Source organism: Myodes glareolus, chromosome 23, assembly GCF_982192425.1.
Source record: "Myodes glareolus chromosome 23, mMyoGla1.1, whole genome shotgun sequence".
Lineage (NCBI taxonomy): Eukaryota > Metazoa > Chordata > Mammalia > Rodentia > Cricetidae > Myodes > Myodes glareolus.
The window spans coordinates 25,944,086-25,963,780 of record NC_142048.1 but is presented as its reverse complement, the minus strand read 5'-3'; the positions used below and the strand labels follow the sequence as shown (position 1 = coordinate 25,963,780).

The following is a 19,695-nucleotide window of genomic DNA, read 5'->3' as shown; positions in this document are numbered from 1 at the left end:
CTTCTTGATTTGAAGTTATTTATTTATTTTTTAATGGCAAGGGAAGTAATGTCGGGGAGAATTGTCTACATCTACCTGATAAACTAAAACTCTGTTTGCTAATACAAAGAATGAATCAGCTTCAGTTTGCTGCAGCTGAAGGTGATTTCTTACAAGCCGTGCTTCAGTGTTTAATCTACATTGTCTTTACCCAATAGCTACCATAAATCAAGCTTGCCTTCTAGATGCATTTGGCCTGTAATGTAAGAGTGATTAAATAAAAAAAACCCACCAACAAGTAAATGCAGAGTCCATTTTACAAAGCTCAATTACACCAGCATAATGAGAAACACCACATTTCTCATAAAAACAAACAAACAAACAAACAATAAAAGGTGGGGCTTCTGTCCAACGCCAAGAGACAGCACAGAGAGAGGTTCTGAGGTTGGAAATCTTACTACACATCCAAACAGCAGTTCAAACTTATGGGGACGGCAAAGAAAGACATCACTTTTCAATGGCCGGCCTGTGTCCTTCAACATTCACATTGCTGACTTTGAAAGCTGTGAATATTTAAACCAGTTCTAACTTTGCCCCACCGATGCAGGAAGAAGCTGTCACTGCGCACAGAGTGGGAGAGAAAGGCTATGGTCCTAAGAGTCTCAGGGCGACCTTAGCTCAGCTGATACCCAGAGACCGAGCATCTGGAAGCATGTTACACGCAAGTTCTAAATTTCCCAGGGAAGAATTTCCTTTTAATGGTTTGAAGGTTTTGACGGCTGGCATGATTTGTGGCCTACACTCTGTGTAGACGGGCGAGGGTGGCAGGTGGTGAGCCCTGCCCACGCAGGTAGGACGTCTACACTGAGGAGCGCTGAACGCAGCACTGAGCTGCATGTCTGCCTCAAGCGTTACTCACCCTGAGTTTCCGACCGAACACGTTGACCTTGCCCTGGGCTTGTTCTTTTCGGAATCTCCACTCTACCAGATTCTGCCCGTTCTCCCCTGGAAGGGTCATGTTTCTTTTGGCCACCGTGGGATTCGCGGTGCCAGCCAGAACGTGGGGCTCTGTCTGGTAGTGTGAATCTAGACCGCTGGCGTAGATGATTCTAAGGGAGCCATCGTAGCCAATCTGGTAACTGTTTCTTAATTGGTCTAAAAAGAGAGAGAGAGAGAGAAACAGAAAATGTGAACCATCTGACAGGAGTGCATTCAGAACTGACAAATATTTCTAAAACACTGAGACCCACTTTTATAAACAAAAGGGGTACTTAATGATGTTGCTATGGTCTGGAGAGCTAGTGTCCCCTCAGAAATGACTTAGATGTTGGGAACCTGGTCTTTAGTTGGTGAGGTTAGTTTTGGAATCTCTGACAATTTTAGGTACCTGCCTGAAGGAAGTACATCACGGGGGTGGGTACCTGATACCAACCAACCTACCTTCCTTCTTCTCCCCTTCCCTCTTTTCCTGTCTCTCTCTCTCTCCTTCCTCCACCTCCTTCCTGTGCACCACTAGGTGAAGAAACTCTTCAACTCTGTGTTTTCATCATCAGGATGTGTTGGCCAATTGCATGGGCAAGCGGCCCTGGTCTGAAACCTCTGGACCAGTACGCTAAATAAATCCTTCCTTCCATTGCTTCTGTCACGGTGGTAATAATGTAAGGGCTACAGATGTTCTTCCAGAGGCTAAGAGGGCAGCTGGGGCTGCTGGCATTTCATGCTATCAGGGTTTTGGCTGAAATGTCAAAGGCGAACTTCAGGAGAACTTAAAAGTACCAAAGTATTAAAAGACTTTATCAGAGGAAATGAAGGTTCACCTTTTTTGGGGTGTGCAGTGGACTAAGTATGTAGTCTTTCAGTAGGCTGGGTGTCCACCTCCAGGGTCTTAGAGGAGTCCCCTCCCCTATCTGGATCTTGTTATCTTTTGTCAAGGATACTTTGGAAAGATCAGTATCCATAGTTTGCATACTCAAAATATAAAGTGATATTCTCCCCCAAACCAACTTTTAAGAAAAGGGATCCACCTTTTTATAGAAAACTCTTTCATATTATAGACTAGTGCCTCTGTGTCAGTGTAAGACTTTGGAATAATATAGGATCATTCGTAGAAGAAATATGAGCAAGAAATATTACTGTTAGATGATTGCAGAGGTTGCCCAATGGTTAATTTTTAAAAAGAAAAAAAAAACAATGAAACAAACAAAAACAAGCCAATCCAAACCAAACCCAAACAGACTGAAAGAGGTTTAATGCAGGTTTTAGTAATTATTCCAGGCTGAGAAAAAGTTCAGATATATGAATGGGTTCTTGGGATGTGTGGTAAAATCGCCATGGTATGTGGCTTCAAATACCACACTATAGTGGATCACAGTGAGGTGTTGCAAGTTACTACAGTGAGATGCCAGAGGAGAAGGCACGCTCTCAAAAAACTGTTGATTGACACAAAGCCGGTAGGGGGACATGTACCTAAAGCTGGAATTAATTTGTTATATTAAGTAACAATGGAAAAAGACATTTTACAAGGCAAGCATTGTTCTATACACTTCATGGCGCGTGCATGCGCACACATAATACTGCCTGCAGGGCCTTGTTTCAGCAGTGTCTCTGAACATTCCTGCCTTCCCTTCCCCTCATCTGGTTTATCTTAGAACACAAAGGGTCACGCTCTACTTGGGTCCTACCGATAACTTGCCTGTTTATCATTTCAAACCCTGCCTTCGCCTTTACCTTGAACCATGGTGTAGAAAGAATCGATGGAGGACAAATTGGAAGTGATGCTGACGTCCTCGTCTCGGCTGGATGACTCGATGTCCACCGTGATTGCCTTGTCCATATCCCCGTGTAAGTTTGTAACCACTCCGGTTGGAAACGTGACATTCGTTAGGCGACCTTCGCTGTCATAGCTGAACGAGAGAGGTATCGTGTGGTGTTAACAAGGGAATGGCCGGCACTTTTTACCCATACATTTAAGGCCCGCCAGTATTAGCGGCACCAATTTGGAGGGGTATTTGTCTTTGTGCATGAGCTACGCCGAGTGAGGACTTCAAACACGCTTTGAAGTAATCAGAAGCCTGTTTAACACGGAAAAATCTCACTGGTGAGAGCAAGGGTAAACAGACCAGTTCTCTGTCTCAGCATTTCAGTCTTTGAAGTGTGACCAAAACCCACCTGCACATCTAATTTGCTGTTTCAAAGGGAACATGGTTGCTGATATTAAATTCCTTATTACTCCTTCACATTTTCCACCAAGTAGACGTAATTCCGTGCTCCGTGCTTTTAAGGTTATTTCAACTAAGCCCTCCACGAGTGTGCAACATGCACACACATATAGGTACCCCCCGTCAAACCCATCTAGAGGATTATTTTAGAACCTTGAGGCATTTTCAACACATTAACTAGAAGAAAAACAGCCTTTCAAAGACTCTTTCTGGAGAGTGCCGGGGCTGGTACCCAAACCGAGTGAAAGCTACCCCAAAGCGCTGTCTTTCCATCCCTAGCCCTAAGGACGTTAGACATTTCTCAGCAACTGATGTAGTCTAGGAATTTAGTGACTGCAATATCCTTCCTTAAAAAATGACTGTGGCTATTTATTCATTTATTAATTAAGGAAAAAGCTTTATTTCTATCATGTGTACACGTCAGGGTATGTGCTCATACATGCAATGCCCATGGGACACAGGTGAAGGTGTAGGATGCCCCTGGAAGGAGTTCCAGGTGCTTGTGAGCCTCCTGACGTGGGTGCTGGTAACTGAAGCTGGGTTCTTTAGAAGAAGGGCAAGTGCTCTAACTTCTGAGCCACCTCTTCAGCCCCCACCCTCTCTGGTCTATACTGCTCTTTTAGGACTGTGTGCTAGTGCGAGTGGCTTATTATATTTAGCGAAATGAGATACAGTATTTCCTGACATCTAACAGTTCTTTGATATTATCTGATATCATTACATGCTTATTTTTATTAGCATACAAATATGGGAGACTTATTTAAATGTTAGGGTCCATTTTAAACACTATGCCGTGACGATAAAAACGTACCACGGGAACAACCCTTGACTAAGAATTCAATTATTCTGAATTTTCCACTTGTGACATCACCAGAGAAAAATTAAAAAAGAAAAAAGATGAGCACACTATCTGGACAGGGGAAAAAAACAAATTCAAAATTCTCAATGAAAATTGGGAAGCGTCCCTGTAGCAAGCTCGGAAGCAGTGATAGTGGAGAACGGATGTCTTTAGATGAGGGTGAGAACTGCCCGGGGTGGGCAAACACACAACCACAACAAGAATCACAGAGCAGTGTGGGACGCAGGGCAGAAAAGCACACAAATGCTGTCTGCAGTTAGAAGGTCCCAGGCAGTGAAGACGGCGAAGACAGAGGGCTGCCCGTGCTGACCCACTAACTCGAGAGGGCTCAGGGTCAGTGAGATCTCGGGTTTGACTGACGTGGTCTGACAGCCTGCCATGCGGCTGCCGCGGTGGGCATGGGCACTCAGGGGGAAGAGAGGAGAGAAGGAGAATGAGAGAGACGAACGCGCCGTTAAGAGTCATCATTGCTTGGACTCGGAAAAGGCAACGCCAAAGAAACAGAGCAGACATCCTTCCCTCCTCAGCGATCCCAGAGCCCCGAGCAGATTAAGCCACAAATGAAAGAAATCCAAAATAGTTTACGGCTGTCACTGCTTTCCTGAAGACATTATTGATCTCGAAACAAGCAGGCGTTGGCTCGTTCACATGGCAAAGCGGAGACGGGGAATTACGGACGAAAAATCAGTCTCAAGTCGAGGCTTCTATTCAGTACAATTCTTGCATCACATTGTACTGCTCACAGCTCCCGAGTCCTTCAGAAATTAACATCCTTTTTGATGCGCTTCCATAGGGATCATTCTGGATGGCATTAGCACCCCCCCCCCCCCCATCTTGTAAGAGGCAAGATGAAGACGGTGTGGTTAAGTCACTTGCTCAGACTCTCATGGTGGAGTTGTCAATGGAGCTGTTAGGCACCTGACCTCAGGCCCATTTCCTTTCTGTAAATCACAGGGTCCAATTCAAAGCGGAGACCTGTGCATTACACACACAATCCCACTCGCCAGCAGCGTGCCCATTCATTCCTGCCGCCGCCGCCGCCCTGCCCTTTTGCGGGTTTATATTTCCCAGGCCCATTCAATCTCCAGCAGAAACTTCACCTTTCTCCCGTAGAAAGCATTTTGCCAACCTTTGACTTGATGCTTTCATTGGCTTACCGCTCATTCCCTTTCCTGCTGGGCAGGCATTTTCCTATCCCAGGAGGTTGAGCACACGGGGGATCCAGGCCAGGATGCTGAGCATTCACATAGCAACCTGTTAGCTTTTGGTTCTTTGGGAAATAAAAATACAAGTAACCTTTGGAGACGGTACAGTTAGGATGATGTAAGGAGAGGCTGGCTCCTCAAGGGCTCAGCTTAAGTCTGGCCCTGGAAGTTCTGACCGTGTGCCAGCCATCAAGGGACTGAATCTAAGTTATGGCATTAACAGGACTAAAGAAGGAAGGCCGGGGTGAGTGAGAGTCCTCAGGGTATCTTCATGTCTAGTTATTCATCAGTTTCTGCACACAAGGGTACTGAGAACCCAAGGAGAATACAAAATAGTCACATAGGTGAAAGTTTGCCTCCTAACATTGAGTGCTCCTCGGGTCCCCTAGAGGGACCAGAACGTAGGCAGAGATGTTTCCAGCTGGAGAAGCCAGTGGGGACCTCCTTGAGGAGACCTCTGGCTCTCAGGCCTAGATAACAGAGATTTTCACAGGACTGGGAGGGGGAGGAGGTGCGGGAGCTGGGGGTAACGGAGGTCTTGAATATACTGCAGTGAAGCTGTTAGGACTGGGAGAGAGTTAAGTCAGCCACTGAACCTTTAGAGCTGGGGTCTTGGCAGCGGAACTCTGCAGGAGAGTCAGACCTTGAGACTGAGCAGGTTTCACGTCACGGGGATGGGGCGCTGGGGAATGTTGACGGAAGTCTCTGTGGGATTCCCCTCTGAGAAAGGCTTTAGGAAAGTAGCATTGTAGTTAGGCTGATGAAGGGTGGTACTAATGGAGCTTACCAAGAGGTAGCAGGCCAGGCTGTGAGAGTTCCCCACACTTGCTGATTACCCAAAACATGGGGAAAACATCGGGACCAATGCAGGGCCTTTAAGTGAAGGGCTGCCTACCATCTTTTACCACCACCGCTTCATAAATGAAGGGTATTTAATCGCAATGAAGGCAGAAAGGGCCTCATTTCAGGCTGAGAGAGAGAGTTGGTCAAATGGAATACTCTGGGGTTGAAAACATATAGTACCGTCCCTTGCTATCACAAGGGACACGGGGGGAAGGGGGCTATTCCTGTGTGTAGTTTTATGCTGGATGACGCAGGGCCAGCAGGTGATTGGACAAGACATGTACAAACAGATGGTAATGAACAGAGGGACCAGAAAAGCAAGGCCTCTGTTCAGATTCAACCAGGGCTCCCTAGGGAGGGTCTGGTGGCTTACTTTAAGAGCAGAAAGGACAGAGAGGGCTCCTTCGGCAGCAGAAGAGGAAGCACAGTTTCTGTGACCCATCTTAGGGAAGAGGTCTTCCAGGTTCTACGACATGCTTCTACGGTGAGGCAAGGAAGAAGAAAGGAAGGGTGGGGAGTGATCAGGACGTTTCTAGTCTCCTTCCATTTAAAACGCTCAGCCAGGCCTTTGGGTACGGTGTCAAGAATCCCCACAAAAGCAACATGAAAAGAATTCTGATCATCCTTGCTTGGTTTTTCATTTCAGTGTAGATCAATGAAGATCTTTTCATAGACCAGGACCCTTGTCAACAGAAAAGAAAATGAATCGAGGGAAAGACTTTAAAGTGACCAGAGGATTCTGGGTAAGGAATTGAAACAAAAGAATCCGTTATCAAAAGAAGAAATTTTCAGGCAATGTACAAGCAATAACCAACTGGAATGCTCTGACCCTGGGACATCAGCGACCTTCCCGTCTAATCCATATACTGCCGGAAGTCGCCTCTGCTTATATGCAACTCGTGAGTGGCTTGGCCTCAGTGCACCAGAACTCCTCTCCACCCCCAGCTCGTTTGTGTATTAGAGATACAGCTTTTCTTTTATGAGCCTTTGGAATTTACAATGCAATAGGCTCTAGGGAATGTGAGCAGAGCGCTGACTTCACGTTCGCCCCTCTACTTGTTGGGTAGCCTCGCAGCTCCAGGTCCACCGCACAGCACAGTCTTAGCTGCTCCCAGCTGACCCCTCTTCACAGAGGACTCGGCTTGGAAAAGACACTCTCCCTCAGGCTCTCCCCGACCTTTGGCTCTTGCAGCAATGGGGTACCCTTTTTTATGGTGATCTATTTATTTGACTTTAATTTTGATTGCATTTTTTTTTGCCTAGACTTGCTACTTTAGCTTTTGGGAGCATTTTCAGAATTCCTTTTATGTTTCTGAGGCAACGAGATTATTAGTAAATGCCTCAGAGTCATAACCTCGATTCTCTCTCTCCTTCCCATCCACAGACATGAAGTGTGCTACTCTTCATTTGTCTTCCATATTACCTTTCACATACTAATACTCCCATTCCCATGGCTGCCCTAGACTTGGACAACTGGTCTACCTGCCTCTCCCCACACTTTCCGGTAACTATCTGGAACATTATGATTACAATACTCCTGTGCTTAAGTATCTTCAGTAGATTTTCCTTTGAGAGAAACACTGCCTAAGTGACATGCTTAACGGCTCTGTGTCAATAGACTACTGCTACTGTAAATTTATTCAAGTGGAAACCATTTGCAGTTCTCTAAAGCATTGGAACTTGCTTGATTTCGGTGCTTCTGTTCAGATGGGTTCTTGAGTGGAATGTTTAAGCACAGTCATAGATGGGCTTTCTCATCTTCCCAGAGTTTCTACGATTATCCTACTCTGTGTCTCGGTAGATGTATGGATTTGCTCTTAGACTTGAATCACAGTGAACTTTCCCTGAAAGACTCATGGGCCCCATGTTTCAGTGTGCCTCTTATACATCTGATAGCTTAAACTTCCTTTCACATGAACCAATAAAAACAAAACCAAGAAAATCTACTCATTGTTGTCACCTACTGTGACAATTTTCTCTATATTGATAATTTAAAACAACTTAGCCATCACTGTGGTAAGGGATGCAGTTATCACCCCATCAGAGCTGAACAAGAATGCAGGAGCCATTTCCTTGGTCCTCATTCTTGATGTAGGACAAACAAACCAGTAGAAAAAAAAAGAACAGGACAGAACAGGACTCATTTATACTTGAATGGTGGGTTGATTTGGCATTCTGATGTTAATAATAATGTGACTTGTAATATTAACCCCAAGATTTTACATATAAATATTTCTTAACAATTATATCAGAGACAAATCATTTCTTTTGAATTCAATAGCAATGTTCCCAATAGGAAATCCTCCAAAATTGGGAAGACATTAGAAAAAGCAGCTAATATCATGATAATTAGAGGAATCAAGTGACATCAAGGTGACAGGGCCTTTTCATAGGTACTGACATTGAGGTGACAGGGGAAGAGGAAATCAAGAAAGAATAAAGAAGTCACTGTTTTGTTTTTACATGGATTTTCTTTCAAGTGCCGAGAGCATCTCGAGACAGGGATGTGAACAGACAGGAGAGGATAGGCTATACCTGCTTACATTTCTCTGCTTGGGTGAGCTTCCTTAGGAGGTCTCGCTCTTAAGGGACAGGCTCTAACCTGTGCTTATTCCATGACACTGGCAAGGGCAGCAGCCTGCCACTCTCTCTTTGTCCTAGGAAATGGATATGTGTGAATAAAAGGGAAAGACTGCGATTAGGAGAAAACTGTTTGAGGGTAGGCATTTATTCTATTTACAAAGAAGCCTCGTTTATCACTGAGTGGCTGTGATTACCACCAGTATAATATTACACATAAGATTCTCATTTCAACAGAGATGCAATGTGTATCGTTGTTTTTGTACGGGAAATCTGGTAACTTTTAGTAAATGTTTCTTATGGGATAAGTGTTAACAGAGGCCAAGAGAAATTGGAAGAATGGTAGAGTCGCAGATTTGTTACAGTAAGGAGGAATTTTTCATTGCCAAGAAACCTTTCATTTCATAAATAAAGGTAGCTCTGTGGCTTGCCAAGCATCGTAGTTGACAAAATTGGTCCTGGAGTCAAGTCTAGTTGAGAGTCTTTCCCACTCAACCAAAGCTTCGTCACATGGAAAGGAAAAACAAGGAAAAAAAGAGGAGGAGAAGAAGGGGGCAAGTAGAGAATAGGAAAAAAATGGCATAGGAAACCAAGGACACACATCAATGGCTTGGAAAACCCAGCTGAGTACCAACGAATGCAAAGATAGCAGGAGACTACTGTGTAGTCTACTGTTTATTGCTTAGTAACTGGGTAGGCTTAGAATGCAAAGAATAAGTGAACACTGAGACCAATATGATGTCTGTTCACCGTCTACGAGAGGGTACACAGATGCTGCTCAATTTCAGAAGGGAAGAGGAATAGTGGGCTTCCGGCAGGCAGGAGTACAAAAGAGTAAACAAAAGGGGATCAGGGCTGGGGAGATGCTTCAATTTGTCGAGTGCTTGCCAGGCAAGCATGAAGACTCCAGTTCAATCACCAGCACAGCAAAGCTAGGTGTTGCTATGGCTGCAGCTCCTGAGCTGGTTGTAAGCCCAGCGCTGGAGAAGTAGAGATAGGCCTGGGGTTTGCTGGCCTGCCTCGTCTACTTGGGTGATCTTTAGGGCAATGGGAAACCCTGTCTCAAAAAGATAGGGTGGATGGTGCCTCCTGAGGAATGACTCTGAAAGTTGTCCTTTGACCTCTAAACCTGTATGCACATACATGAACATGTATGCACACACACATACAACAGAGTGTTTACATGGGGAAGTGCAGACTGTCAAGTCATGATTGCGAACAGCCTCCCCTGCCACTGGTACCCAGGCCTTCTACACCCCTTTCCATTATGATTTCATTTGCTCCTAATTGAGTTCTCTCAGTAGCTCCAATATCACCTATGCATCTCAAGAATTGGTTTTTCCTTAAGATCTAATCATCATATTTCTTTCTCTTTCTTTTGTTATTATTTTTAAGACCATGTTTAACTAAGTTCCCCCAGGCCGGTCTTGAACTCATGGTCCTTCTGTCTCAGTCTTTCAAGAATTAGGATAAAGGTGTTGAATAACATACAAGTCCTTAGACAGCTATCTGTTTTGATCACATGTAACACACTACCATGGGAACTTGCATTCATAACTTCCAAATCTGAATTCCCTGTGCATTTCCAGTGTTTCCATATCTATTTTGCCAACTATGTTGGGAAAACCGGGAGGAGCTCCCAGAGATTGTCCGTCTATTCATCTCCTGATGATTAATTCAAGTTGTGATTAGTGCCAAGTCTGCATTCAGCTCTCTGTTTTTTATTCATAACTTCCTTCTTCTCCTTGTACTTTCTACTTTTCCCCCCTTAAATCCACGCTCACGTGGTCACCAAACTGACCATGTGGCTTCCCAGTTAAATTCCCCTAATTGCACATTTTCTATCTAGTGTGTAAGATTCCCCAGCTGGTCCAAATCCTACACACGCCATTTAAAGTCTCCTCTCCCAGTATCCCCAGGCACCATGCTCCAGTCATTCTAAGGTGCATGTTCGTTCAAATCCTGCCATGCTCAGCCTGCCCAGTCTAAGCTTAGCACCCGTCTACCAGCTCCATCTCGTCCTCGCCTAACTGTGATGTATATCTTGCCTGCTCTTGTCCCCCGTCTGACTCGGATGAGCATCCTGGTCATCTGAGCTGCCTGTTGAGCAACACTGTCTTAGCACTTACCACACTTCCGAGTATCTCCTCCTCTGTCCGGGGCCCAGCGGATGCTGGACTTGCCATTCTCCAGCACTTACGTCGGCACCTGCCATTGCCCGTATAGAATAAACGTGTCTGACGCCAGGAAAGCGGTGGATAAGTGGGACATGTCCCTTGACCAAAGGGCATGGGCCAAATCCTCACCTTACTGGACCCTCAGGGGGTTGAAGTATTTAATAGTTTGCTAACCAGTTTGCTGTTGTAATGCGGCATTTAAGAAGCTCGCCTTTTCCTTGAGATGGCTTAACTACTCTTTTAAGTGGTGGCCCAGAAGGGCAGTGCCCGGTGGCACACACCCACATGGGACTAACTATGGTTGAGGGGATGGCTTTGTGAAATATTCCTTAAAAATTACATTACCAAACTCTTTATTAAATCAGTAGGCTATAAATGAAGTGATCTCTTATGAAATACGCACATAACAGATATGCAAGTGAAACTGCTGGTCGTAACCCATGTCGCTCCCTCTAAGCTAGAACTGCGTATAGCCACTGCGACCTTCCTTTAGGTTTTCAGTTAGCCATACTAAATGCTTTCTGGTTTCTATAGGAACAGTCTGATCCACTTAGATTTATGTAGATGGAGGTAGCAGAGGGCCATGCTACTGCTCCAATTACAACATTCTTGGAATTTTGGTTTTATTTCCACAGTATCTATCCTCTGGGAGGGAAGGACTATATGTCCTGCCTTGATAGGGACCTAGCTCTTTTTTTCTTTTTGAGTTTGACATAGAATGAGGTCTTTCTTTCATCTGATGCTAGACTAACATTCATTGCTTGCTTACATTTAAACTAATCTGTCTATTTATTTTAAAACCAACACTTTTTAGTTTTTGATTTCTATATACATTTGAATCAAAGGCCTAATTATAGGGGAAAAAAAATCTTAACTTTTTTTCAGACTTCTTTCCTTACCATATACTTAAATAGGGGTGAACACTTGAATCCTTTTTAGGTAGAACTGGAAAGTGATTTTTTCTTTTACAAGTAAGAAATAAAAATCAGATTATTTTCGTGGGTATGCATGACTACTCATGGCATGGCATACATGTGGAGGTCAGAGGACGGCTTTTTTGGTAGAATCATTTTTCTCCTTCTACCTTTACACGGGCTCCAGGTATCAGGACATCAGACTTTGGTGGCAAACACCTTTACTTGCTGAGCCAACCTGCTGGCCCAAATCAGTATTTTCTTCAGAAGAGTATACCAGCTCTTCTCCTCTCCCTCCCTCCCTTCTTCCCTCCTCCTCTGTATGTCCCCAGTTCAGACTCACAGGTTGATCAAGCTTTGGGATGGACTTGCAGTCTAAGAAATCTGTTTTGAAATACATGAGTAGGTTTACAAGATGCAGCAATAATGGGATGTCATGAGGGACAAAGGCACGTGGATGATGGCCCAGCCATCTAATCTCTTTCTTAGCGTTGCCCTTTCTTGATCTTAGGTCAGAGTTCAGAAGAGAAGGGTCATGTCCTCACTGGGCCAACATCTATAGGCTCTAGATGTCTGGAAATGACTCCTGGGCTTTCACTGTCTGCCATACTTCCCCGAGAGAGCTGAAGGAAAGACAAGGGCTGCTATGTGGGCATCCATTTACCGCCTCAGAAATGAGCTGGAGTTGATGCACAATCCCAGTAAATTCTCAATTGTCAATCTGTAGCTCTGTGTCCACGAAAAGGGAAAGCTATCCTGACCTGTCCATGAGAGAATCTCTTCTCAGGCAACCACGTAGAGTGGCGCACGCGTGTCTTGCTCTTTGGGTAAATTATCTGATGAGTGCCTCGCAAGGCAAGTTGATGAAGTGCCTGGTGAGGCTATCAGCGCACCTACCCGATGCAGACACTTGGTTTAGAGAGGGAAAGCCACATTTAGAAGCCGAGTTACGCATCTTTGAGCCATTAGGACGTAATTTAGCACCTGAAAAGCATTAATTTGCCAAATGGATCACACTGAAAGAGTTAACGTAGCTTCGCTGCGACGGCCATATCTCCACCCTGGAGCATACGCACTGGACTCTGAAGACTAGGCGCTGTTCCGGTTTGTTTCATCTGGACTACAGAAAGGAGTTGGAATAAATCAAATACTGATGAAAGTATTGCCTTGATAGTGCACTATGTTTGGAATGTACCATAGTGACGATATTCAGTGGTCTCCACTGGTCTACACAGTTCTCATTGACTTCCTGCGACAGGCAAGACTACCAGAGAACTAACCAAAACAGCCGACAGTAGACAGCAGTGCGAGAATTTCCCCATGATTTTCAGTTCTGCTGATAAAATTGCTCCGAAATGCTGTCTCTCACAAAGAAAGAGGGACGCGGGAACTATCAAAGGGAAGCTGAGGGCTATTCGTCGTAAGCAGCATTATTTGTAAAATGGGGACTTAATTCCTAATGCTGTTTGTGGACAGAAATCCCAATGACCTGTGGTTTGTCAGATGGTTTCAAAGGAGTGATCCTCAGTTCTGTCAGGTGGAAGCCATCTCTAATCAGTCCCTACCTCAGCCGTGATCAGAGGGATGCCTGCCTGGGAACACAGCACGACACCATTGTTGGGTGATTCCAGCCGATGCCGTGTCAACAAGCAAGGACGCATCTTTCTTAATTTGACATAATTACCCTTGAGTTTCGCTGCTTTATTTGTGCCTTCTGTAGACTGTTTTGGATTAGAAAGTGTCCTACGGGTGCCATAGTTAGCATTTATACCCCTTTCTTCTTTGAGGTCCCTTTTCCCCATACTCTCCCAGGGTATCAGAATAGGTGGGGGTGGGTGGGTTGTATGTCTGAGCCATGGGCACGGAGCTTCGTTCATTATGAAGAAATGATTCAGAAGCTCATTCTGAAATTGCAAAGCTTGAATGAGGGACAATAAAGAACCCAAACGAGGAGCTGGAGACCCATATATACCTTCAGAAACGGGGAAATGTTGAAACTCATTTATTTGCTCTGTAAATCTGAATACAGCTCACCAAAGATCACACGGCTCCACAAACACAGAGTTCCAAATATTCAAACTCCCAAGATGGCAAAATTGCCACTAACCTGCTGCTATGTGTGTGCAGATCAGTTAGAATTCATAGCCGCCCCCCCCCCACATTTTCTTCTTCAGCGAGAAGAAGTGCCTCTAGAAATGCCGAAACCCTTGTATTTTATGTGGGCAAGCAAGCAGAGAGCTGTGAAATGTCATTTCCTAGTAAATAATTTATTCCATCGCCCAATTCCATACCCCGGATTTGCTTCTATGTGCACTCAAGTGTAAGAACTATGGTTTTACTCTGGGTATGAGCTTTTTAAATAATACATTTTTAGCAGGTGAGATCTTTGTGGTCTCTCTGGAATTACTTTAGCTAAAAAATTATAGCACAGGGCAATTGTTTTTAAAGAGTAGGATGTGTTGCCAGGTGGTGGCGGTGTGCGACTTTAATCCCAGCTCTTGGGAGGCAGAGGCAGAGGCGGACAGATCTCTGTGAATTCCAGGCCAGTATGGTTTATGGAGCAATTTCCAGGACAGCCAGGACTGTAGAGAAACACTCTGTCTGAAAACCACCACCACAGAAACAAAAACAAAAACAAAAACACCAAAACAAAACCAAAAAAATAAAGACATGCAACTAGGCTTTTTAGAGAACAGTCACACAGTGGGTCTCCACAGTCACATAGTGGACCTTCAGTCACACAGTGGGTCTTCTTTCTACTGTACAGTGAGTCAGAAGTCATAGGCAACCACTTAGAGATAATTATCCAACACCCGAGACATCAAAGCTGAACAAAAGCCATCAGACGCTGTATTCTAGCGGCATGTCCAGAAAGACTTTTTCAAAGAATCACAGTAGGGACAGAAGAACCACAGAAAGAAACCGCTACAAGTCTGGTTTTGGAAACGACGACTCTTATGCTAAAGAAACCATCTGTGTACCCTCAATTAAGTCACTTGCCTATCTTATTAGTGACTGATAAGAACCTCAAATAGGGAATCAGCCCCTCCAACCAATCCTCTCTGGTACCTGGTCCAACACGCTGTGCTTGCACCAGGATGGAGAAATGTTTGCTTTCTTTTTAAGTTTCTTTTTCTTTTTCGGAGGATAATTCTGCCATTATATTTATGTACAGAAAACTGAGCGGTGTACACATGACCCAGTTTACTGGCAAGTTCTCTGGCCTTCGCCTTTTCCAGCTTGGCAATGCTAGCCACAGACTTCGGATTCAGCATTTTCCCTCCCCAGTGGCGGTGGATCTCGCGGTAATTGGGCCTGACAGCTTTCACCAGCTTAGCCAGAGCACCTTTGTCTTCCGAGTTAACCCGTGCGAAGGCCAAAGGGGTGCATGTCTCCCTGTGGGCCAGCTTCCCCAGCCTGGCTTTCCTCCTCATGCAATAGAAGACTGCCATCTTGGGGCCTACATCATGGGCTAGCACCACCTGCTGAGCCTTCCTGTTCTCCACCAAGGTAGTGACTGTACTGACCCCTGCTCAAAGGACAGGAGGCTTCTCAATGGGGGCAACCCCTTAGCCAGCAGCCTTCTCCTCAGCCTGGGTCAATGGCCTTGCTTCTTGTCCTGCTCTGTCTGTGGCCTGTAGGTACGGGCAAGCTTAAGAGGCTGCGTAGCTCTTTGCCTGTCCAGGGCCTGGGGATCGGTTACCGACAGGAGCTACTCACAACCACTTCTAGAGGACAGCGCTCTATGCCGGCAGCCTGATCTGATGCACGGGGACATTTGACAAAGCATGTAAGATCTCTACTGGGTTGGATGTCCCATCCAGTGCCGAAGTTCCTAGGCCTTTTCTCAAACAGAGGATTCACAACTTTGGGCCTCCTATTTCTTCACAACGGCAGGGGCGGGGCCACCTTCTTCCCCTCGACCCCCATCCCTTTGGCTGGAGGAGAGCTTTCTTTTTGCTTTCGTTTATTCTCTGCCGCACAGGCAAGGATTGTGGAGCCTATCATTGTTTGGCAAGAGACCTTTCAAGGAGTTTATCCCTAACCCCTTACTTTTGTGAGACAGGGCCTTACTATGTAGTTCCAGCTGCTCTTGAACATTTGGGGTACCCCGGACTGGTGTACCTCAAACTCCTAATTGTCCTACCTTTGCCTCCTGATCGCGGGGGTTAGGATGGTACATCTACATAACTGGCTATATACAGAGTTCTTGCTGCCCTTGCTCCTTAAAGGCAGTATTTCAGAATAAAACACTACCAATAGAAAGTCGTTACTTTTTCTCATTCAGTTATTTGAACGAGATCAACTGGGACATTCTTATTTTACAAAGAAAAAGAATAAGAGTAGACAAGTCCTATTAGGTAAACATCAAAAGATGGAGAAGAAAAATGGGAAATTGCGACATTTTCGGTATTAATGATTGGCACAGGGATTGGAACCATCTCAGAGAACAACAGACCATTTACACAGCATTTGTTTTTTCAAAGGAACTTTGGGGTAAGCCAGCTCTAGGTTTCATCAGATTCTATTCAATAAATGAATATTCGCCCGACTACGTCATTGGCGTCTGCCTCCAATTGAGGGGCGCTGTGTGTGCACAGCGACATTCCATGAGCCATGGGAGCCATGGAGACAACAGCTTGTATTTAAAAAAATTAGTTTTCCCCCTTTTCTTTGTTCTCACACAAAATGCTACTGGCAAAATGCTAATGGCACACTAAAGTTTGTAGCAACAACAAAAAAATGGCGAACAGAAAACACGCAAGGTCAGTCCTTTGAACTCGCTCCCCTTTAAAACGTCTTTGGAGGGAACTATGGTAACCATATTTTTACAGTAGGCAAACTGATTGATTCCAGATCTTCCATCTGTTTCTATTTGATAAAAGCTTTCATTTCAACCCTTTTTTAGACACCAGGCTAACTGAGAATCTGGCCACAAACAAGTGGGGATTTGGACTGAAAACTGCCATTTCTTACACAAGGTATTTATGCCAAAAGATGATTATAGGGCACCGAGCAGCTTAAGGGACGGGCGTGGTGAAAGTCACAGAAAACAGGTGTTTCTCAGTTGGGGATGATTTTTTTTTTGGTCCTGTTACACTCCCCTTGTGGTTTTGGTAAAACCTTGACCATTGCCAAACCCGTCAAATCCCCTCTTTACAATCCCACTGCGGTTTTGGCAAAACCCTGACCATTGCCAAACTCGTCAAATCCCTTCTTTGAGGACTTACCAAGTATCTTTTATGTCTGAATTAGACACACAGGACTACAAAAACATGAAGCAGGACACTACCAGGACATCAGTTCACTAACAGCTACAAAACCACAGGAAGGCCGAGGAGCCAGCTCTCTGTAGGCAGCGGGGAAAGGGCGTGTGACGAAAGCGGCCCGACCGCCCGCATGCATTCCAGCTAGAACAGAGGCTGGTGTGGAGAGGAAGATGAAGGGTTAACACGGCCAAGACCGAGACAAGGAACTTGATGAGTAGGAAGCTCTCTAGTTGGGTACCAGATAAGCGAGCTAGAAAGATGAGGAGGGACAGGGCTCTGGGCTAGTAATTGCAGGCTGACTGGTTCCCCGAGTCCCTTGAGGAACACATATAGGACAGACAGGATTGTTCTTTTATATATCCTTGCTCCCAAGGTGGCTAACTGTGACAGACTAAATGCTAAGTGAGGATGGCTGCTAACAAGAGATCATCCCAGCCTATGCTATAGATGAGCAACCAAAGGTAATGTCACAGTCAAAGATTTCAGTTCTGTCTTGGCTGGGACAGAATTAAGCCTGCCGTGGAAAAGCCATGAGTCGATCATGTAAACGTGAGAAGGAAGAGAGTTTAGTATGATGAACAGCACGTCAGGCACCTGTGAGGTTGGAGGGTGGTTAACACTGGCTAGGTGACTAAGAGCTAGCAGACAGCCAAGGTCAACGCTGGAGTCAGAGACGGACAGAGCAGGGCTTTAACCACTCTTAACTGAGTGATTCATAAATAGTGCATGCTTCTTTCCCAGGTTGGGTCAGGGGGAACAAGCACAGATTGTATGCTTGCTCCAGTGACCTGGTCCATGATAGCCCAGAGATGGGCTGAGAAAGGTTCCAGCACTCTGAAAACAAATCACATCATCTCGTCAGGGACTCTTCATCATCATCATCATCACCATCATCCTATATACTAGGGCGCTCACAGCAGTCGTTTGTGAAGGTCAGAATACCGTAAGCAGAAACTGTGGCCAAGGCTCCTGTGGGCAGAAGCCGGGGTTAGGTTTGTCTGTTTCTCACCTCCAAGGATCAGCGACAAAGGCGATGTTCTCTGAGAATGGGTCCTGAGGCCTGCCCAAGAGGACAAGTGCCCCACTTGAGCCTCTGGAAAGGGGCTTTAGAGGCTCTGACCTTGGAAGAAGTGATCCCTTTCACACGTTTGTACAGAATAACCACCTCATTCGGACATGGCCGTTCTGAGTTCCTTAAGCCCAGCTGCTCTACTTTTCCAAAGCTTTCCAAAAAGCAGACATGCTTCTTGGCAATCTTTAAAACTACATTTTTTTGCTGAAGATATGTAGAAGAAAATAAACATTGCTTTCAAAAATTAAAGTTTGAGATGAGGTTTTACTGTCTAACTCATTCTGGCTTTGAACCCAGTGCGTCATCCAGGCTGGCCTCTGACTCTCGGTCCACAGCCTGCCTCATTCTCCTGAGTGTTGGGATTTTATATATATATATACACACACACACACACACACACACATATATATATGTGTGTGTGTGTGTGTGTGTGTGTGTGTTACTGTTTTTTAAATGAATACTTCTGTTAATTTTATTAGAAAAGTAATTTGCAAACACTGTTTGGTCTAATACTACTCTTAAAAATATACCCGAGAGAGTCTGTGTCTGGTTGTAGTTAAATATTGTCATACTAGCTTTTGGAAATGGTCACTTTTGCGGTCGTTTCTCTAGCTGTGCCTTCTAATGACCACACAAATGTGCTGTGTGATGAGAGAGGAACACACAAATGAAATTTGCCAGACAACAGTTTCCTAGCCACAGACTGATTTGTCTACCAAACGCCTTATTCCTGACAGTGCTTGAATTTCTCAAAGGCTGCAGATATATTTATATAATATGATTATGTAATATCACAATATATAATATACTATAATATATAAATAGATATTATATTACAATATATTCTATGTAATAATATAATATATTATATATGTATATGTTATAGAGGAGTATGTTTTCTCTGTGTCACTATCCTTCATTAAAAATAAATCCAAATTTGTTTAAACTGTCCCACATCTACCCCACTGATAGAGTGAGCCTGTTTCTCTGATTTCCCAAGCTTTAGTGAATTTGGGGGCCCTCAATAAACCATCCTGTTGGCTTCCGGTTTGTCTGCTGGTAGCCCCCACAAGGAGAACTGTACGGCGTCAGTCTCTGGACCGACCATGTTCAAAAAGGGCCCACAGAGCAGAGCCCGTGTCTTAAGACAGTACTGGGAACTTAGCCTCTCTTTCCTTGCCCTGCTTTCAACTAAAGCAACGCCCTCCCCGAGTCCCACCATGGCTGAAGATCTAATGAGGAGTACCCTTGCTCTCCTGCCCGGGCCTATCTGATGGCTGTGTTTTCTCTCTGTGCCTTTCCCTCTCCGGCAGCAGAGCCTGCTATCCCTTTGAAGGCCCTGCAAAGAAAGTGCCTTCCACCGACTTCCAATTTATTCCTTTCCTATTGCGATCCCGCAATGAGGGAAAGCAATGCGAAGATCAGAATTCTAATGTAATTCAATTGTAGAGGTTTGCTCCTCTGACAAAACCATTGCTGCCGCGGAACATTTGTTTTATTAAAAGGGAACCTGTCAAAAAAGAAAAAGCCATCCGAACTACAGGGGAACTGAGCTCTCTGTGCAGGTTCCATTCCAGA

General features: G+C 44.9%; 1 protein-coding gene across 8 annotated transcripts in view; it reads right to left on the bottom strand.

The window, feature by feature from the left end:
* The window catches only part of Tenm3 (teneurin transmembrane protein 3), a 446,983-nt gene that overhangs the window by 21,804 nt on the left and 405,484 nt on the right, over positions 1-19,695 (bottom strand). For all 8 annotated transcript variants that reach the window (XM_085680300.2, XM_087901091.1, XM_085680302.2 and 5 more), the window contains 2 exons: positions 2,707-2,882; positions 899-1,134 (listed from right to left, as the gene is read on the bottom strand). In XM_085680300.2, the coding sequence (XP_085536426.1) occupies positions 899-1,134; positions 2,707-2,882 (412 nt within the window). The remainder of the gene's footprint in view (positions 1-898; positions 1,135-2,706; positions 2,883-19,695) is intronic.